The 22,998-nt window shown below is 41.8% G+C and overlaps 1 protein-coding gene across 3 annotated transcripts in view; it reads left to right on the top strand.

Annotated features, from left to right (window-relative positions):
* Positions 1-22,998, top strand: part of LOC141098548 (cytochrome P450 2K4-like) — a 94,312-nt gene that overhangs the window by 24,463 nt on the left and 46,851 nt on the right. For 2 of the 3 annotated variants that reach the window (XM_073586430.1, XM_073586428.1), the window contains exons 2-3: positions 12,778-12,940; positions 15,012-15,161. In XM_073586430.1, the coding sequence (XP_073442531.1) occupies positions 12,778-12,940; positions 15,012-15,161 (313 nt within the window). Of the gene's footprint in view, positions 1-9,665; positions 10,582-12,777; positions 12,941-15,011; positions 15,162-22,998 lie in introns of all 3 variants that reach the window. The other variant, XM_073586429.1, reaches the window with a different exon arrangement.

Below are 22,998 nucleotides of genomic sequence, written 5' to 3' on the forward strand. Positions count from 1 at the left end.
CTTGTATGAGCACTTTTGTCACTTGTCTGTATCTTGTACAATTATTTATGAATTTGTAACAATAAAGTGTATATTTTATTATACTTTTTGGAACATATCTCCGTGTTTTTTGTAGGATTTATAGTATAGTGGAGTTTCCTTAGTCATTCCAATGTCCAAAATGAAGGTTTATTAACCTATATGAGTAATGGATGCACATCGGTGGTTTATATTATTAAGTTTTTTCTGTGTTTTCACAGCTTTTTCCGCTGATCAGATGGATTTTAAAGCACGTGAAAAAACGTGGCTTTTGCAGCTGGACAAAGTGTTTAACAGTGGTTCATGTGTGGTTGTTGATTCCAAGAATAGGGACCTAACTGAATTAACAATCAAATATAAAGAATTACTCCAACGTAGGATTCGTGTATGGTGGAATAAATCATTCCTTGAAAGATATATCTCTTGTGGCCTTATACCAAGAGGCTTACGTGTTCAAATTTTCCCCTCCTTTATTATTGAAAGTGATCAATTAAAAAACCAATGGGAGGAAATTGCATCAACGTGTTCAAAGTGATTTATGGGATTACTAATCTCTAATAATGAGGTTACTCTTAATGAGATTGATAAGGATCTTAACCTTATTCAAGATGAGATTAATAAAAACTTCACTTCTGAAACCAGTGTTAATTTCAAAAATGAAATTGATAATGAAATTGAGAAATGGGAAAAAGAAATTGTTTCTACTAAGTCCAAGAAATATCAAAGAGACATAATGGATGCCCAAAATAATCGGGTGTATAGATGGAGATCCACTTTAACTAATAGGAGATCCACATCCAGAGCATGATCTGTTTCATTTTCATCTGTTTCTTCTGTGGATGAGAGACCAGGAACATCTGATATAAATAAAATGGTTTCTGACAGATTTGATGGTAAAGATCGGTGGCAGAGATTTGGCAATAAGAGGAAGAAAGTAATATCACCTCAGAAAGACAAGAGACCTAAGAATAATACTCTAGAGGTAATTAATTTATCTCGTCATATTCTGACTACACCTCAGAAGGAAGTCTTGGGTCTCGGTCTTTCTTTTTCTCCATGTAATAATTATGATTATTTTACAGCATTGAAAGATTTGCACCTATTTTCACGAAAACTTGTGTTGAAAAAGTTGCATTCTCGGTCTACAACAGAGAATTTGAGTAGTGCTCAACAAGAAGCCATCTCTACACTCACTGGCCACTTTATTAGGTACACCTGTCCAACTGTGTGTTAAGACTTAATTTCTAATCAGCCAATCACATGGCGGCAACTCAGTGCATTTAGGCATGTAGACATGGACAAGACAATCTCCTGCAGTTCAAACCGAGCATCAGTATGGGGAAGAAAGGTGATTTGAGTGCCTTTGAACGTGGCATGATTGTTGGTGCCAGAAGGGCTGGTCTGAGAATTTCAGAAACTGCTGATCTACTGGGATTTTCACGCACAACCATCTCTAGGGTTTACAGAGAATGGTCCGAAAAAGAAAAAAAATCCAGTGAGCGGCAGTTCTGTGGCCGGAAATGCCATGTTGATGCCAGAGGTCAGAGGAGAATGGGCAGACTGGTTCGAGCTGATAGAAAGGCAACAGTGACTCAAATTGCCACCCGTTACAACCAAGGTAGGCAGAAGAGCATCTCTGAACGCACAGTGCGTCGAACTTTGAGGCAGATGGGCTACAGCAGCAGAAGACCACACTGGGTACCACTCCTCTCAGCTAAGAACAGGAAACTGAGGCTACAATTTGCACAAGCTCATCGAAATTGGACAGTAGAAGATTGGAAAAACGTTGCCTGGTCTGATGAGTCTCGATTTCTGCTGCGACATTCGGATGGTAGGGTCAGAATTTGGCGTAAACAACATGAAAGCATGGATCCATCCTGCCTTGTATCAACGGTTCAGGCTGGTGGTGGTGGTGTCATGGTGTGGGGAATTTTTTCTTGGCACTCTTTGGGCCCCTTGGTACCAATTGAGCATCGTTGCAACGCCACAGCCTACCTGAGTATTGTTGCTGACCATGTCCATCCCTTTATGACCACAATGTACCCAACATCTGATGGCTACTTTCAGCAGGATAATGCGCCATGTCATAAAGCTCGAATCATCTCAGATTGGTTTCTTGAACATGACAATGAGTTTACTGTACTCAAATGGCCTCCTCAGTCACCAGATCTCAATCCAATAGAGCATCTTTGGGATGTGGTGGAACGGGAGATTCGCATCAGGGATGTGCAGCCGACAAATCTGCGCCAACTGTGTGATGCCATCATGTCAATATGGTCCAAAATCTCTGAGGAATGCTTCCAGCACCTTGTTGAATCTCTGCCACGAAGAATTGAGGCAGTTCTGAAGGCAAAAGGGGGTCCAACCCCTTACTAGCATGGTGTACCTAATAAAGTGGCCAGTGAGTGTATATTGGAGGATTTGGAAAATGAATCTGCGGACTTACCCTCAGGTATTTCTCTTCCTCTGATTTCTGCTAAATCGACCACATTTCCCCCATTTTCTCTTTGTCCACAAGTGGATATTTTTACTAGATTAGTTTCTGCTGATTTAAAAAACGATTTCCAATAAAGGGAAAAGGGACAATCTGACTGTGGTTCAGAGGGATGCATTGAAAGAATTAAAAGAATTACATGATGTTGTTATAAAGCCAGCAGATAAAGGGGGGAATGTGGTCATTTGGCCCATTGAGAAATACGAGAAAGAGGCGTTTAAACAATTACGCAATAAAGAGACGTATGAACTACTCTCTCAGAATCCACTTTCCCAATTTCAGAGTGAGTTATTGGAGATCTTGGAGGAATCACTTGATGTGGGAACCATTCACAAGAGATTATTTGATGGATTGGTAGTCAAAAATCTGATTATTCCAACGTTCTACCTTCTCCCCAAGGTCCATAAAGATGCTCTTAATCCTCCGGGGCGTCCAATTGTCTCTGGCATAGGAGGGCTATGTGATCCGATTTGTAAATTTATTGATCATTATCTTAGATCACAAGTAGAAACGTTGCCCTCCTATGTCAGAGACACCACTGACGTCCTGAGGCGTCTGGATGGGGTTATTCTTGAGCCAGACATGCTGTTGGTTACGGCGGATGTTGAGGCTCTATATACCTCCATCCGCCATGATGATGGACTTGAAGCGGTTTCATTCTTCCTGGAATCTAGCAATATTGATGTGGATGTCAGGTGTCCGGTGCTGAGGCTCTTGCGAGTCATTCTTACTCATAACTTCTTTACCTTTAGGGACCGGTACTACCTTCAGAGTAGGGGCACCGCTATGGGGGCGGCCTGTGCACCCTCCTATGCTAACCTCTTTCTGGGTTTCTGGGAGAGGGGCATTTTCCAGGAGGGTGTACAGGATGCTCCCCACATTCCGGGGTGGTACCGATTTATAGATTATATATTATTCATTTGGCAAGGTACTGTTGACCATTTACATGAATTTATACAGGAATAGAATCGCAACAGCCTCAACATCAGACTCGCATATAGTTATCACATGAAAATGATTTCTTTTTTAGACATCAATTTGCTTGTCCAGAGTGATGGCTCAATCCATACTGATGTGTTTAGGAAAGAAACATCTGTGAATGCTCTCCTCCATGCTTCCTCATCCCATATGAGCTCTACAATTGGAGCGATTCCTATTGGACAGTTTTTATGGATGAGGAGGATTTGTACTACTGAGGAGACATTCGAGCGTCAATCTGTGGACCTTGGGGAGAGATTTCAAGCACGAGGATATAGTAAGAGGAGTATTAAGAGAGGATATTATCATGCGATAAATTCTAAACGGACTGAACCGCTCGTAATGAATAAGAAGGTCAAAAAAGATGATTCAAGAATTCGGTTTATATCTACATTCAATCATAGATGGGAGACTATGAGATCGATTCTTAAAAGACATTGGCCAATATTGAAAACTGACCAGGCTCTGTCCAGGTATCTCTCGGATTCTCCCCTCATAACGGCCAGGAGGAGTAGGAATCTGAGAGATATTCTGGTACAGAGTCACTATGTCCCCAAAAAACCTGATCCCTTCGGAGCTGGCAAACGAAAATGGGGTTTATATCCCTGTGGAGATTGCTTAGCATGCCGAAATCATGTACGTACCACATCCTTTATGTCTGCTGATGGCCAAAGAGATTTTAAAATTACAGAGTATATTCCATGTAGTACTACATTTGTAGTCTATGTGGCAAAGTGTACTTGTAATCTTTTGTATGTTGGCCTGACATCACGTGAATTGAGAATTCGCACTCGTGAACATGTCAGAGATATTCTAGCAGCAAAGGAGGTGGAGGACATTGCACTTCTAAAAACTGTTCAACGACATTTCAAAATACATCATAAATGTAATCCCTGTGACTTGCGGGTCTTTGGGATTGACAGGATTAGATGTGGCATTAGGGATAGGGATATGAAGCGTCTATTGGCACAGGTGGAATGCCATTGGATCATTGTTTTGGGGACTATGAGTCCCCTAGGCCTGAACGAGCAGTTGAGTTTCGCTTCTTTCTTGTGAGTAGTTCTAATATGGATTATGTCCCAATTTTTTGGATTTTAAGTTGTGTGTTGTTGTTTTTTTTTGTCTATTTAGTACTTTTGCTCATTGCACCCATTCCATCATTGTCTGATGTTCAGGGTATTTTGTGATTGGAGATTCAGAATAATTGGCTATTCAAGATACGGCAATCCTGAAGCGGTCTTTCCATAACTGGGCTGAATATTTTATAGAGAGGGTTTTTTATTTCAGTTTTTTATGTTGAGGTATTATCAATATATATATATATATATATATATATATATATATATATATATATGTACTACATATTTTGTCACTTTATTTTCTTTTATTTTGTGATTTTATTAATATAGTCTCAATATTCACATTTCATATATTTCACATGTACACATTTGTTTATATACATAAATTTGTATATATATTATCTTTAATTTTATAATTGCATTTATGTGGGTTTGTTTAGTAGGGGTGTACTCTTTTTATGGCCCCTGCTATCACAATAGATAGTCACATTCACTATATCATTGCTTTTACTAACATGAGATATTGCGACATCTATGCCCTTTCTTCTGCCCCTATGAAAGATGGCGGCTTCAGTGAGAGCGCATGCCCAGTGTGGCGGCTCCTATGACTCAACTCTCCGGCTAGCGGTGACACGGGAGGCTATTGACGTCATGAGGGATTTCCCTCTGCCTTCCGGTCACATGGGCGGCTGTGGGCGTTGATTCGTGGCGTCTTGCTTAACACTGCGCATGCGCCGATAATGGCGCTGAGAATTGTGTACACCTGGATCCCCTACATAAAATGCCCATATGTCCAACACACAGACACAGCCTCCCGAGGAAGCCCACGCGAAACGCGCGTCGGGGCTGCTCCTTCTAGTGCCGCGCTCACCTGCAGTTACTTTATGGGTTTGTTATTAACTTTTTTCACTGTATTTTATCAAATCAATCTTTTTGAGTATGATAGCTCTGTTTTTCTCTACAAGGTGGCCTATGCACTATGCATATACATTATCTTTATGATATGAATGTATTGGCAGCATTGAGATTCATTGCTTCATATGTATATTACCCAATCTGCTATATAGGGTGTTGCTAGCCATTACCACATGTGAGCCTTGTATGAGCACTTTTGTCACTTGTCTGTATCTTGTACAATTATTTATGAATTTGTAACAATAAAGTGTATATTTTATTATACTTTTTGGAACATATCTCCGTGTTTTTTGTAGGATTTATAGTATAGTGGAGTTTCCTTAGTCATTCCAATGTCCAAAATGAAGGTTTATTAACCTATATGAGTAATGGATGCACATCGGTGGTTTATATTATACAGCTCAGCAGTCAGTATCACACAGAATAGGATTAGATACACAGCTCCGCAGTCAGTATCACACAGGATAGGAATAGATACACGGCTCAGCAGACAGCATCACACAGGATAGGATTAGATACACAGCTCAGCACACAGTATCACACAGAATAGTATTAGATACACGGCTCAGCCGACAGTATCACACAGAATAGGATTAGATACACGGCTCTGCAGATTATTATTATTAGGGAAGTGCCACAGTAGCGGTGACCCGATCCGTGACCCTGGGCATCCATGTGAAAGGGGTTAAGAGTGACTGGTTAAAGTTTATAAGTGGATGATACGTGACGCAACCTGTGGTGCTCGGCAATGAAGGGGTTAAGCCGACTCTGCAGGCAGATCCTCTGGGACAGATGGTCTAAGGCAGCAAGATGTAATAGCTCCCCACAGGTAGAGCTGTAGTCCCAGGGCAGTGGTAATAGGTGTTGAGGAAGAGGGTGCAGTGTTAGGCACAGAGATGTAGCAGTGCTGGAGGGTTTGCAGGAAGAATGCAATGACACAACAGGGTGCAGTTTCCGTTACCTTTACTTTGCTTTGTAAGTGCAGTGCAGGGTCCAGATTACAGATGGAACAGAAGCTGGCCAGCTAGGAAGAAACTTAGGAATCTCTCTGTGCAGATGGGTTTTGTAGTCTCCTTTCTAGCGCTTTCTGAGGTACTTGCAGTACTGTGTTTCACTGAAGTTCCACTTGCTTGTTCTCTTTTAGAACTCCCTCCTATGGCAGACAGCTGTAGCCTCCTTCTTCTGGCTCACACATTGCTGTTGTGCCTCCGAGTCTTATGTGGGAACAGAGCATTTTCAGCTTTCTATTCCTCCGGTTTCTGCTGCAGGAACATCAGTATCCATACAACCTTGGAGACCAGACTCCAGACCATGCGCTACAGCTAGAAGTGAGCCTGAACTCTGCTCAATCCTCCAGCTCATCTCCTCATGTCCACACATGTTTCCCTCCTCACACGAACTGACTTAGGCTGGGTTCACACGTAGCGGAACTCTTGCGGAAATTACCGCAAGGATTCTGGAATTCCATTCCGCGGGAAAATCGCATTTTAAATTACCGCGATTTTCCCGCGGAAAAACTAGCATTTTGCAAGCGTAATTAGCTTGCAGAATTGCTAGCGTTTTCCAAGCGATCTGTAGCATCGCTTGGAGAAGTGATTGACAGGTTGGTCACACTCGTCAAACATAGTGTTTGACGAGTGTGACCATCTTTTTACTATTGAGGCCGCCTATGCGGCCTCAATAGTAAAAGATAGAATGTAAATAATAATAATAAAAAAAAATATTGTTATTCTTACCTTCCGACGTCCCGTGCAGCCTTCCCGCCTCTCTCCACGCTCCCGGTCCCAGGAATCCTTTGCGACAATTACTGCGATGACGTCGTGCGAATGACCGCGAGACTTTGCGATCCCGCGAGAACTGACGTCATCGCTCGCAAAGGCTTACTGGGACCAAGAGCGTGGAGAGAGGCGAGAAGGCTGCGAGGAATGTCGGAAGGTGAGAATAACAATATTTTTTATTTTAAATTCTATTTTTTACAGGGATATGGTGCCCAAAGCCTGGAGGACAGTCTCCTCTCCTCCAGACCGTGGGTACCATCCACAAATGTTCTGCTAACTTTTCGCATGGTGGGCACAGCCACATGCGGAAAATAAATAGAACAATGCATTCCTATGGGTGCGGGATCGCCGCGATTCCGCAAAATTAATGAGCATGCTGCGTTTTTTACCACGAAGCAATTCCACCGCGGTAAAAACCGCAGCATTAGCACACTCTTACGGAATCCCATAGGAATGCATGGGATGCTTATTTTTTGCGTTTTTGCGGCAAAATCGTGGGGTAAAAACCGCCGCGGAAACCCAAAAAAACCGCCACGTGTGAACCCAGCCTAATTTCCCCTTCCCGGCCCTCAGAGAGCAGCTCTTCCCCCAGTTTTGGTTCAGAGCTCCCTCTGCTGGCCTGGAGTGGGAACCGTGCTGTGGGTTGTATTTACCTCATGGAGAGACCCTTTATTGCTTCCAAGCATGACATCACACTCCCTAGGAGGAAGGTAATGCCACTGTGGCGACCATACTCCTGGGGGTGCCACAGATACACAGATACACATGTTGTTTATCAAAATGCTCTTGAATGAGTTGAAAATAAAATACTATCAATACTTGGGTAATCGCTTAGTTAATTTGTGTTGCAAATCTGTAGTGTTGAATATATGATGTGAAATGTTTTTATGTGCAATATAATCATTATAATTTGTTTTAACTAACCACAGTTGGTTACTATGCCCAGGCAACCCCGGGCTCTTCAGCTAGTATAAACATGTTTGTCCTGTATTCAGAGGGCAGAACAGCCATCCAAGAGTCTTTCACTTCTTGTTTGAGGGATTTTCATCCATAATTCTTTGGATAATTCTACCAGTTCTGTGAGATTCCTGGGGCGTCTTCCATCCTCTGCTATTTTTAGGTCTAGCCACACAGATTTTCAATGATGTTCAGATCAGGGGACTGTGAGGGCAGTTGTAAAACCTTCAGCTTTCACCTTTTTGAGGTCATCTGTTGTGTAATTTGAAGCGTGTTTAGGATCATTATCCATTTGTAGAAGCCATCCCCTTTTGACCTTCAGCTTTTTTTTACAGATGGTGTTATGTTTGCATCAATAATTTGTTGAAATTTAATTGAATCCATTCTTCCCTCTACACATTCTTCCTTGTGCTATCAGCTGCAACACAACCTCAAAGCATGATTGATCCACCTCCATGCTTAATGGCTGAAGCAATATTCTTTTCCTAAAACTCTGTGCCCTTTTTTCTTCACACATACCTTTGATCATTGTTGCCAAAGAGTTCTATTTTAAGCTCGTGGGTCCATAGGACTTATGTTGAAAATGCTTAAGGCTTGTTTAGATGCTCTTTTCGATACTACGGATGATGGATTTCAGGGTGAGGATGCAGGAGAAGTTTTATTCTCATAACTCTTGCTTGAAGGCCATATTTGTGAAGGTGTCTATGAACATTAGATCAATGTACAGTGCTGTGCAAATTAAATGGGACAAAGCATTTTTTAAGTAAAATCATAAGTTGGTTACCAGTCAGTGATTCAAACCAGTTTTAACTGCTTTGAACAGGCACTCACACCTGTTCAATAAAGCTAAAACTGGTTGGAATCACTGACTGGTAATCAACTTATGATTTTACATAAAAAAAATGCTTTGTCCCAATTTGCACAGCACTGTTTCACAACTCCAGAGTCTGCTAAATCTTTCTGAGGGTCTTTTGCAGTCAAGTGGGGGTTCTGATTTCCCTCTCAAGGAATCTTACAAGCAGCTCTCAATAAAAGTTTGCTTGGTCTTCTAGACCTTATTTTCACCTCCACTGCTGCTCTTAACTATTTCTTAATTACATTTCGAACTGAGCAAAGGGCAACTTGAAAACACTTTGCTATCTTTATATATGTATAATATTGCCTAAAATACAAAGAAAATGGTTCATCTTTAACTTTAGTGCTTTTGGAGATCATTTCATCTTCAACTTGAATAACTGTTCAAAATAACTGTAATTTTGACAAGGGGTGCCCAATCTTTTACCTGCCACTGTAGAATGTTAATCTGCTCAATTTCCTAAGTGATCAACTTAGTTAAATAGAGGAAACCTATTTACCAGTATTCAATTGCCCCATAGTGCCACAATAGGAAAAGTATGGTATTACACATTTCTCTGTTGTGAGTTCATTTTTCCCTTCATCATTGAGGTCTGATGAACTCCCTCCTCTGGTGAAGGAAGGTAGTGAGGCTGATTATCAAACACCTGGGCAGCTAGATGATGACTGGGTGGCTGGAATTGAGGACTGGATATAAGGCTACCGACGCCCTTCTTCCTGGCTGGTGATTTTCCTGCTGGATTCTTGGAGACCAGTCTGATTCCTGCTTCTCAAAGCTAAGTTTTTCTGCTCTGCTTTGTACTCTTCAGTTTTGTTTTTGTTTTGCCTTGTTTTTTGGGAGTTCTGCCATCCCCGGCCGGGGGTGAGCTGAATTCCATTTTTGTCTCTGATCTGTTGATCTTTGCTCTGTCTTCAGAATATACCTGAGTGCTGATATAGTCTTTTTGAAGCCTAGCGACTTCAGCGCCTGTTTTTCCTATCAGTCGGTTGGCTCATTTTGATAGGGTTTTTGCGGATGGCAGACAGCAGCTTTCCTATCCTGTCCTATGTAGTTAGCTTGGGCCCCATCATTTGCTCAACCTATCTTTCTATCTGTGTTAGTGTTTTCATATTGCTTCACCGTCATTATATGTTGGGGGCTGCCTATTGCTTTGGGGTCTGCTCTGGGGCAGTTTAGTTTTTCCCCTTTCTGTCTTTAGGCTATCTAGTTCTCCGGCTGTGATCGAGGGGTCTAGGGCACCGTAGGAACCCCCCACGGCTACTGCTAGTTGTTGTAGATAGGTCCAGGGGTCTGCAATCCGATAGCTGCCAACCTCTCTGGTTTTTCTGGACTTAGCTGGTATTTTGTTTTTTCCTCCTTCGGTGACTCCTCATAACATTTCTCATTAAAATAAATAAGCTAAAAGCTATAATAATAATTTAGACCTAAAAATTTTTTCCCATTTTTTCATCATGAACGAGATAGCAGAAGATGGTTACAACTGCGGGAGGCTGACCTTTGAAATGTGTGAGTCTGCTATCATTTTATTTTTGACAGATTCACTCTAATTCAGTATGTAAATTCAATTTGCATTAAATTTATTTATAGTTATTCAAATGTTCCATTTAAAGATTCTTATTATGCTATGAGGTCCCTCCAGTCCTTATAGAGTAATAAAAGGGTTAAAAAATAAATATAAAATTCACCTCTACCTTGCTCTTGATTAAGCCTCACGATGCTTTGACTAGGCCTCGCAAAGTCTTGATAATATTAGGGGCGATGCATATAATAACATTGTGTGAGTCTTAGTCTATGATGCACATTAAGACATGGCATATGGGCTGAAGTCCGTTTACACATTAATTTCTTTCTGACATCGGGCAGAAAAGGACGCCAATGTCGGACTTCCTCCCTTTGATATGGGATCCGGCGGTGAGTCCACATCTTTCCCGACACATGTCAGCTGTTTTGAACCGATCCACCCGCGGCTATTAACCCATTAAATGCCACTGTCAAACTCTGACAGCGGCATTTAACATGTGCCAGAATTCCGCTCACCGTAACCCCTGTCACGTGATCACGGGTTACTGATGATTTGGTATGACAAACAGAGGTCTCCTGCAGATCTCTATGGTTGTCACTGTCAGACTGCTATGAGCACCGCCCAGTGGTCGGCGCTCATAGTAAGTCAGCAATTCTGCTACATACAGGCGATCTGATCATCGCCTGTATGTAACAGAGCCGATCGGGCAAGTGCAGCTTCTAGTCTGCCCTGGGAGATTATTGAAGCATGCCGAAAAGTAAAAAAAAAAATGTTTTACAAAGTATAAAAAAAATGTAAAAAAATTTAGAAGTTCAAATCACCCCCCTTTCACCCCATTCAAAGTAAAATAATTAAAAAATGAAGCATACACATATTTGGTATCGCTGCCTTCAAAATTGCCCAATCACTAAGCACAAAAAATGTCAAAATGCCTGAATTGTTTTTTGTGTCGCTGCAACAATAGGCGATCAAAAGTTTGTATCTGCACCAAAATGCTATCATTATTATTATTATTATTATTAATATTTATTATTATTATTATTATACATTTTTATAGCACCATTTATTCCATGGCGCTTTACATGTGAAAAGGGGAAATATAGACAAGTACAATAAACATGTGCAAGACAAGGGACACACAAGTACATAAGGAGAGAGGACCCTGCCCGCGAGGGCTCACAGTCTACAGGGATGGGTGAGGATACACTAGGAGAGGGGAGAGCAGGTCGTGCAGTGGTTCTGTAGACTGAGGATCATTGCAGGCTGTAGGCTTGTCGGAACAGGTGGGTCTTCAGGTTCCTCTTGAAGGTTTCCGTTGTTGGTGAGAGTCTGATGTGTTGCGGCAGAGAGTTCCAGAGTATGGGGGAAGCAGGAGAAGTCTTGTATGCGGTTGTGGGAAGAAGAGATGAGGGGGGAGTAGAGAAGGAATCATCATTAAAAACTTCAGCGCAGCATGCAAAAATTAACCCCTCATCCAACCCTAGATCACGAAAAACGGAGACGCCATGGGTATCGGAAAATGTCGCATTTCTTTTTTTAACAGACTTCTGATTTTTTTTCCACCACTTAAATAAAAAAGGACCTATACATGTTTGGTGTCTATGAACTCGTAATGACCTGGAGAATCATAATGCAGGTTAATTTTAGCATTTAGTGAATATTGTGAAAAAAAAAACAAAAACAACTATGGGATTGCATTTTTTTTTGCAATTTCACCGCACTTGGAATTTTTTTTTCCCGTTTTCAAGTACACAACATGGTAAAATCAAAGGTGTCGTTCAAGATTACAACTTGTCCCGCCAAAAACAAGCCCTCACATGGCCGTTTTTTGACCAAAAAATAAAATAGTTATGGCTTTGGGAAGAAGGGGAGCAAAAAATGAAAGTGTAAAACCAAAAATACTGCTGGTCTATAAGGGGTTAAAACTAGGTCTCTCATGGCCGATTAACCCCTCTTAGTACTTTGTGTACTAGAGCATTACTCGAGGTTTACATTACAGAGGACATCCTCATCTGTGATACATATCTCTCATCCAATGGCAGCCACCTTATCAATATATATATATAGATATATATATATATATAATATTCACTTCTTCACGGCCTGCTGTGTCTCGCATTATGAATTCCACATAATGAAGTTATCTAGCATTTATTTTACTATGATTTGCCTTTTTGAAGCTCTCAGAGATCTATGGTCCAGTGTTTAGTATTCAGATGGGCATGAGGAAGATGGTGGTGTTATCTGGATATGATGCTGTTAAAGATGCCCTGGTAACGCATGCTGAAGATTTTGAAGAACGACCTAAAATTCCAATATTTGAGAAGATGGATAACGGACTGGGTAAGATAGTAATAAGTAAAAAAAAGTACCCTATACACTCATACTTCATCAGTTCTTCATACTTTACCATCCTATGGTACATACTATGACTTCTTCATACTTTACCATCATACTTTACCATCAGTAAGTGACCTTTAAAAACTCGAAGGGACTTTCCGGAATGCTCTTGATGACCTCTCCTCTGGATAAACTATCAATATTTGATTAGTAGGGCTTGAACTGTGGGACCCCCATGTTCAGCAATGCAAGGAGACAGTGGAAATTACTGGAGAGCCAACACCCCTGGAGAACCTGAAGCATTCGCATAGCTGTGTTTGGTCTTACAGCTCAACCCTTAAAGAGCACCAGAGCTCCAGATGTCACTATTTCCCTTTTGTTCTGCTAATTGATGGGGATCCAGTGGGTCTAGTCCTCTATAATTTTACAGTACATATGAAAACCTTTAGGGAAATTCTTTTTTGGCTCAAAGAAAACTAATCTAGTTATTCACGGAAAAAATTATTTCAAGATCATTGGACCATAGTAAGAGACAAGACTCATCTGACTGTGCCCTCGTCTGACACTTCTCAATACTGCTGGAGGTGATTGACAGACCTATTACTCATGTATACACGTGATTTTCATATTTCTCTGTGATTTATACAGCCAGTGTTTTGGACATCTTAAATCACCAGTCATATTCCATTTAAATGCATATACGGTATTTTTGGCCAATAATCATTTTTGCAGTTGGGTTTCCTTAAAACTTTTGCATCGTTTTCCTTCAATCACCTCCAGGGTGCTCTGATTTGCTATTGCTGGCTGCAGAATGAGTTTACTAAGTATCCGATCACGGAGATGGTCCGATCAGGAGAATTTCTCACCCTTATTTTATTTTATGTCCTCTCGGCTGATTTATGACCTCAATGTTCTAGTCAACTTTCATGAGATCACAAATAAACTAAGGGGAGCTTAGATAAGGAGCATAGCAGTTGCAAAGTCTTCCGCCAGAACGAGATCACTGATGGATTCTCAGCTAATTTATTCTGCAGCCAAGAATAGACAATATATAACTTAGTCTATAGAAGGTAAATGGTTTATAATTGTTAATGAAACCTAATTGTCTAACAACAAAAAAATGCAATAAAATAAAATTGACCCAGATGTTTAAAACATCATGCAATTACTTTTCTTCTTAAAGATAATTTTTACTGGTGACACACCATCATGGACACTATTTTATTTTTACCTGCCCCCATGTACCAATATACAAAATAAGTTGCACTCTATCATGCTAAAGCATGTCAATGTAGAATATATGAAATTTGAAAGCAATACACCTATGGAGTATTAGGAAAAAATATGAGACCCTTAGCATATAACTTGGTCAAATTATATCTGCCCATCAACCAACGTCAAGGTGGCCTAAAAGTCTGATGGGTACTAGTGTAGGTACCCATCAGACTTTGAGGCCACCTTGACGTTGGTTGATGGGAAGATATAATTTGACCAAGTTGTATGCTAAGGGTCTCATATTTTTTCCTATAACTCCATAGGTGTTTTGCTATTCAAATTTCATATATTCTACATTGATATGCTTTAGCATGATAGAATGCAACCTTATTTTGTATAAGGAGGTAGGTCCTCCTGGTAGGCACCTATTCACACTAGTCTGGATGTGCCAGGCAGTTTTTTGTCTCATGTACCGATATGTCCACCTCTTTAACTTTCCAAAGGTTTTAATAGAAGCCCTAATTACTCACAATAAATATTCAATTTTCACAACATGAAAACAAAACCCTCTGCAAGCTTCAAATCACATCAAAACTAATACACATAGAACATAATTATCTCCCGGCACAGTATCACAAAGTGACTAATCTTCGAATTTATTATGGCAAGAGGAATGATGAGGAAGGAAACATCCGTAATAAAAGTTGGAATCAGAAAAATCTGATCCCAGCTGGTCGACTTCTAAAAACCTGTGATCTCTTTGTATCGCGGTCTTGACAAACGAATAGGCAACATATATGTATGAAATGTGGGGATTGCTCGGACTTCAGTGAAATCTGATGGATCCTTTGTTCTCCAGGTCTAAGTTTTTCTCATGGTGAAAACTGGAGGATCATGAGAAGATTCACCATTTCCACTTTACGCGACTTCGGGATGGGCAAGAGGAGCCTAGAGGAGAAAATAACTGAGGAGTGTTCACACTTAATAAAGAACATTAAAAATTTTAAAGGTGGGTAGTATTAAAAAAAACAAATATTAAGTTTATCAAAAAGATTTGTAGAATCCTTTATTGTAGGAGAAGGAAGCTTTCAGAGTGGTCGCCCCAGGTCATGCTTCACTATGGTAAGTATTGAATTTGTCAAGTACAATGAATAGGTCTGATCATCAAAATCAGACAAGACTGAGGCAGTTTTGATTAAAAAAACACACCCCTTTTTTTATATAAATAGCAAAAAACTCTTTTATGGTAACTTTGAATTTCAATGCTTTGAAAAGCCATAAATAACACCTGCAATATTAACATCACTAAACTATAAACATTCTGTCCCATTTGTATGCTCTTAATTTTTTCCTCATTCTAATTTATTGACCATGTAAATACTTATATATAGGTAGCATGATTTAAAGTCTACCTATAGTTTGGATGACTTTACAGAATAAGCTGTCATGTCTATATATGAGGAGCAATCCTATTTTTGATCATAGTATAACTTGTACCCTGCATTTTTTCACTTTTGAATTTACAGTTTTCCCCTCCACTATATTTATTTTCTTTGTAGGCCTCATTCTGTTTTCAGTAAACAGTAGAAAGATGTGCTTTACCAAAAAGCTCTATATTTGTCTCATCTGTCCAAAAGACACACATTCCAGAAGAATTCTGGCTTACTCACATACATTTTGGCAAAGTGCAGTCTAGATATTTTGCCTTGGTGTCAGCAGTGGGGTCTCCTGCCATAATGGTTCATTTCAATCAAATGTCAATTAATATTTCGCACTGACACTAATGCACCTTGAGAATGAAGGACAGCATGACTTTCCTCGGAACTTGATGGGAGTTGCTTTTCTACTATCTGTACTATCCTGCATTGCAACCTTTAATCGATTTTTCTCTGCTGTCCACGTCCAGAGAGATTAGCTACAGTGCGATGGATTGTAAACTTATTGATTACGCTATGCACCGTGGACAAATGAATATCAAGATCTCTGGGGATGGACTTTTAATTGTCATATTTTTGGATTCAAACCCTTGATTCTGTGTTCTGTGTTCTGTGATCAGCATCTCTTTCCGCTGTGACACATCAGATACACCTTTTCTTTGGGTGTTTTATTAATGTTATCTTTGTTTTTGTAAGTTTTGGATAACAGGTGTTTTGTTTTTCGCTTACTCTGTTTTACCTTTAGGGTGCTGCTTTAAATTATTTTTCCTATTGGTGTCTCCTGCTGCTGCTAAACTTTGTTGGATTCATTAACTTTGCTGTAGTTTATAGGGATGTGCGAATCCGTACTATAAAGTTTGGGGTTCATACCAGACACTTAGTGTCAGATACCGAACCCCGAACAACAGACTATTTTCTGTACGTACGTTTTACTGTTTGAGTCCGCCAGTCTAATAAAGCTTGTTTAAACACACATCTAATCCATGCAAAGTATTGGCATGGCTGTGATTGGCAGACTATTATGCTCTCAATAGTGTAGGGGTAGGGCACAGCTGGAGTGAGGGACAAATTCTAACTGCGGACTCTGCAAAAAAGCGCAGTGTGTACTCTGCAACCCATGTTTGTGCTAGTATTGTGATAACAGCTACCAGTCTGTGAGGGTACTTTGCTAAAAATCCACTGTTCGTACTCTGCCAGCATCCGCCTATTGGAGTACTGCCCTTGAAGTTGCTGTGTGTACTCTATACCCCCCTGCCTGTGGGAGCACTGTCCTTGGAGCCGCTGTGTGTAGTCTGCACACCCCAACATGTAGGAGTACTGTTTTAAGCCACTTAGTGTACTCTGCACCCCCTGCCTGTAGGAATATTGTCCTTTGTGTGTAATTTATCTGGTTTGGTGTCTGCTTTTCACTAAAATGTTAAATAATTGGCATTAGCCATCTAGCTGCCCTTTCTAGGGTCAAAACCTAATTTTTCTGGACTGCTGTCTGTTTTTACTGGTAATGAAATAAATAATTGCCAGCAGTTGTCTAGTTGCCATTTCTCAGCCCAAAAACTAAATTTCTCAACTGTTTTCTGGTGTCTGTTTTGTTTACTAGACCGTGAAATAAATATATGGCATCAGCCGATTAGTTGCCATTTCTAGGCCCAAAAACTATTGTTTCTGGACAGGTGCCTGTTCTTACTAGTCTGAAATAATTGACATTAGCCATCTAGGTTCCATTTCTAGGCCCAAAAAATAATTTATCTGGTGTCTGCTTTCTAATATTCTTGCAAAAAATAAATCTACTTTTCCACCATCTCTTTACAAGTAGTGTTTAGAAAAAACATTTTCAAAAATGAGGAGAACATCAAATAAGGGATGAGGACGTGGGTGTGGTAGTGCTGGTGTAGCTACTGATGGTTGTGGTGGTGTAGCTTTTCCAGGAAGAGGACAAGGTCATTTTGTCCCTGCTACTTGACCAAATATAACACTGTAATGCATCTTTTAATAGACCAAAATACCATTGCATGGATGTCAAGGCCACAAGATGTTGAAAAAGTTTTAGATTGGATGGCTGAGAGAGAATCCAGTTCTTTTGCATTATCTTCCACTCTATCCACAGTCGAATGTGCACAGTTGGCACCTTACGACCATGGTCATCTGGCTTTCACCTTGCAAATCAGCCAAGCAGTCTGAGCCCCAAGTCATGCAGCAGTCTCTTATGCTTTTTGATGACTCCATTGGCTGGGATTCCATGGCTCATCCACCTACCCCTGTTCCAGGAATGGAAGAGATAAAGTGCACTGATGCCCAACCTCTTGAAAGGTTGGAAGATGAGTATGTGGGAGGGCTAGTGCCCACGGTCAGTGGACCATAACAGCACATGTCAGAAGATGACAAAACTCAGTTTCCAACTACAGTGTATTTATGCAGTGTGCAGACTGATAAGGAGGGCAGAGTTGAGGAGTGGGTGGAAGATGATGCTGGAGATGATGAAGTCCTAAACCCCATATGGAGTGGAGGACATCATTGTCTCATGCGCAGTTTGGAGGAATAGGAGGCGGCAACCCGGGAGCAGGGTGAAAAGGCACAGCGAGCATCCCCTAGCCAGTACATAAGTTGCTACTCCCCACTGAACCACATAAATAAACACATCAAGGACAGCTCAAAAGAGCTTCCTGGCATGGCATTTCTTCAGGGAACATGCTGCCAAAAGCAACAGGTGGTTTATTCTCTGTGCCGTCAGACCCTGAAGCGAGGCATAAATGTTCTTAATGAAGAGCTGGCCGGGGGACCATCACAAAGCAGGGAGACTACGATACACAAGATGAGGTGCAAACAGCAAAGGGTTAATTTATTGACAGGCAAGGAATGCAGTGTAAGTAAAGTGCAAAACAGGGGTATGCAATAAAAACAGACAATTTACAAAAGTGATATTCTTTATCTGGGCCTTTCAAATAGCACGGTGCACCAACTATCACAGTTCAGTGTATTTATCCATCAGGCTAAACAACACAGTAAAGTACAGTATGCTGCTACTCTAAGTATAGCCTAACTGGCCTCTGCTACGCAGGCCACACTGCTACCATGCTCTGTCTGTTGCAGCCTATCCTAAGCCCAAGCATGTGCACAGAAGGGTTTAACACTCACAGTAGTGTTGGTGTCTCAGTCCAGTCCCGGGGGCCCCTGCAGCTTTGCAAGATGGGCGCACGTCTTCCTGGAAGCTCTGCGCAACGTGGTCTTCTCCTTGTGTGCGGGTCCCGAGATGCTCCTAGAAATGGTGGATTCCTTTCTCTGGATTCCTTTCTTGTATTTCTTTGTGGCTCCTCATAGCAACAGAGGAAAGCCACCTTGTTATCCCCAGAAGAGTTTACACAATCTCGAAAATTCAGTCAGTCTCAGGCTGTACGTTCTTTTCCTCACAGCTCCAGGCACATCAGCTTCCTGCAGAAATCTCAGCTCTAAGCACACACACAGGAAAGCAGCCCCTCCCCTCTCCAGTGCTGGCAGAACAGTCCACACAGTCTTCTCTGCAGGGGAGAGCAAAATGTCCCATTGCTCTAACCAAGGGGGTGCTGACTCTTAAAGTGGCAGCTTGTCTCTACTGTACATAGCAATGCCACCCCCTTACATGTCTCCCTACTTAAAGATGGTCATCCTCGACCATCACAGCATCAAGGTTGTAGTGGGATAAAGAAACTTACAATGCGGAAGAGCACCTATAGGAGAGATAACACAAGCGGAAAAACAGACATAGAACACTGTTCTACGTATCAGACTGGTGGAAACCTTGCAGTAGACCTCTGGGATCTCCGGAGGTCTTGACTATCTTCCAGAGGAATACTTGCTGCAGGAGTTGTAGTAGGCTCTTGTCTGGACTCATCATCACCTGGCGGTAGTGATGCTTCCTGAGGATTACCATCTCTGTCCAGTTGAGGACCCCCACGGTGTAAGGGCCGATCCACCATTCATCATTGATTTCACCAGCAGACAAGAAGGTTCAGGAAGTGGAGCAGCGTCTTCAGGCGGCACTGGTACTGGACGGGCCTCAGACCAGCATGGCCACAGCATATTTCTGTGGAGCCCCATTCTCAACCTGCACCGTGTAGACCAGGCCGTCAGCATACACTCGCTCGATTACTTTGTAAGGCTGTATTTCCCATCTCTCGCTTAGTTTACCCTTGGGGCGTATTTCTCTGACTAATACTTGGTCCCCAGGCCAGAGCGGTATATCTTGAAGTGGTTTATGGCCCGTATGTTCTTTTTCCTGTAGCTGCTGACCCACCAACTGCCATATTTTTTGCAATTGTTGCCAATGTTCTTTCACCTATGAAGTGATGGTTCGCTCCATCAGCTCCTCTGGCTGTTCCAACTTCAACTCAATGATCTCTTGTCCAACTCTTCCAAACAGCAGCAGATATGAGGTGTAACCCGTGGTGGAATGGACCCGATTGTTGCAGGTCCAGACCAACTCTGGCAGGTAGCCTGGCCAGCATGCTTTCTTGTCCTTTTCCACCATCCTCAGCATTTGAAGTAAGGTTCGGATGAGGCGTTCACATGCTCCGTTGTCTTCTGCATGGTAAGGGGTGGTCCGGGACCGCTCGATGTGATACAAGCGATACAACGCTTCCATCACCTTGCCTTGGAAATATGCACCTTGGTCAGAGTGGATGCACTTTGGGCAGCCATACACCTCGGATGAAGTCTTGACAAATGGCCCATGCCCATGGAGAAATGGTCGGTCATCACCAAACAGTACTGTGGCCCCCGGGCTGAGTGTCCCATGAGGAGATAGTCGATCATCAAGATGTCTAGCGGTTCCTTAGTATGTATGGTTTGGATGGGTGCCCTTTGTTCAGTACTCTAAACGAGGTCGCATACCCGACATTGCCAGCAAACCTCTTCTACCACGGACTCCAAACGGGGGCAGTACACATACCGCTATAACCACTGGCAGGTCTTTGTGGACCCGAAGTGGGCTCCGAATTTATGGGCTTCTTTAGCCACTTCTTGGGCCATTCCTCCTGGGAAGACCACCTGCCACCTTACTTCAGTATCTTTCGGCTAAACCAAAGGAAAAAACAATATGTGTATATACCCTAATGAAAATAAATAAGTAGAAAAGCAAGTGCATTAAATAACATAGGGTACTTGGTAAACACTGTTTTGATCAAAAAAGTATAAAACTGTCCCTCCACGGCAAGGTGTACCCATTTGAGACAGTAACTACACTAATGGTAAAACCTACCTAGTGTGAATAGTAGCAGAGTCGTTTTTTCCTTTGGTTTTGCTTGCTTTCATGGCCAGTGTGAACCTGCTTTTACATCATGCATGTCATTCAAGTCTACTCCAGTTAAGTTTTTTTGTTTTTCTTCAGTATTTTTGTATTCAGTACAAATAGGGTGTGGCCTCCTTTCTACTGTAGCTGTGTGCCTGACGAGAGGGAGCTTGCACCAACTGATTGCTTATGGGTCGGGCTGAAGATTGGTTATATGAGTACGATGGGTCAGAGTGTTATTCTCTCATTCTTTGATCCATCCAGGTTAATTTGTCTTGAATACTGACAAGTGACTGCTGCAAGTTGTGCACTACCTGGACCATCATCTCCTGATGATTTGGGTCCCCTCTGATTTTGGCACCCTGGACACGCATCACACAAGACGCGTAACTGTCTTCCTTGCTTCGGGCCACTGCTTCTGCCAGGATTTGATGGAATGAAAGAGCCGTATCTGCACGGACCAGTTCTGACGGTGTTCTCCTCAAGGATGTGTTGTGCAGTCCCAGAATGAATTGTTCCCGGAGTATCCGGTCTTTGGGGCCCATACCACCATCTCTTTCCTCTGCATTTCCGCCAACACTTCTTGCAGTGCTGTCGCATACTGAGAGATCCCTTCTTCTTCCCACTGCAATCTAGAGAAAAATTTGGTGCAAAGGTGTCCCGCGCTAGCAGTCTCGCAGTAGATCTCTTACAGGAATTTCACTAGCTCCTTCAGGGTACTACAGGTGAGTTCCGGCTGTAGAAAGACGTTTTTACGGGCCTCTCCCTCTAAGGCGGTCAAAGCAATGTTCACTTCAAGGTCTGTGCGGATGTTATAAATCTTCAGGGAGCTTTGCAGCCAGGACACCCAATCAGACAGGGGCATATTATTAACATAGGAACAAAGTTATTAAGGTTGAAGGAAGACTTTAAGTCCATCTAGTTCAACCCATATCCTATCCTAACCTGCCCTAACATGTTGATCCAGAGGAAGGCAAAAAAAACCCATGTGGCAAACAGTAAGCTTCACATTGGGGAAAAAAATTCCTTCCCGACTCCACATACGGCAATCAGACTAGCTCCCTGGATCAACACAATGGAAACTAGTGTACATACCCTGTAATATTATACTTTTCAAGAAAGGCATCCAGTCCCTTCTTAAATTTTAGTAGGGAATCACTCATTACAACATCATATGGCAGAGAGTTCCATAGTCTCACTGCTCTTACAGTAAAGAATCTGCATCTGTGAGTATGCTTAAACCTTCTTTCTGCCAGACGTAGAGGATGCCCCCTTGTCCCCGTCATAGGTCTAAGAGTAAAAAGATCATTAGAAAGGTCTTTGTATTGTCCCCGCATATATTTATACATTGTAAAAAGATCACCCCTAAGCCTTCGATTTTCCAAACTAAATAACCCCAAGTGTAATAACCTGTCTTAGTATTGCAGACCCCCCAGTTCCCTAATAACCTTGGTCGCTCTTCTCTGCACCCTCTCCAGTTCAGCTATGTCTTTCTTATACACCGGAGACCAGAACTGTACACAGTATTCTAAGTGTGGTCGCACTAGTTACTTATATAGAGGTAAAATTATGTTCTCCTCATGAGCATCTATGCCTCTTTTAATGCATCCCATTATTTTATTTGTCTTTGCAGCAGCTGCCTGACACTGGCCACTAAATGTGAGTTTGTCGTCCACCCATACATCCAGGTCTTTTTCAGTGACAGTTTTGCCCAGTGTTTTACAATTAAGCACATAATTATACATCTTGTTCGTTCTACCCAAGTGCATGACCTTACATTTATCCCCATTAAAGCTCATATGCCATTTATCAGCCCAAGCTTCTAGTTTACATAAATCCTCCTGTAATATAAAACTGTCCTCCTCTGTATTGATTACCCTGCAGAGTTTAGTGTCATCTGCAAATATTGAAATTCTACTCTCTATGCCCCCTACAAGGTCATTAATAAATATGTTAAAAAGAAGCGGGCCCAAAACTGACCCCTGTGGTACCCCACTGCCAACCGTCACCCAGTCCGAGTGTGCTCCAATAATAACCACCCTTTGTTTCCTATCCCTGAGCCAGCTCTTAACCCACCTACACATTTTCCCATATCCCCATTGTTCTCATTTTATGTATCAACCTTTTGTGTGGCACCGTATCAAAAGCTT

The sequence above is a fragment of the Dendrobates tinctorius genome, unplaced genomic scaffold (assembly GCF_039654945.1).
Source record: "Dendrobates tinctorius isolate UK_male_01 unplaced genomic scaffold, ASM3965494v1 ptg000093l, whole genome shotgun sequence".
Taxonomy (NCBI): Eukaryota; Metazoa; Chordata; class Amphibia; order Anura; family Dendrobatidae; genus Dendrobates; species Dendrobates tinctorius.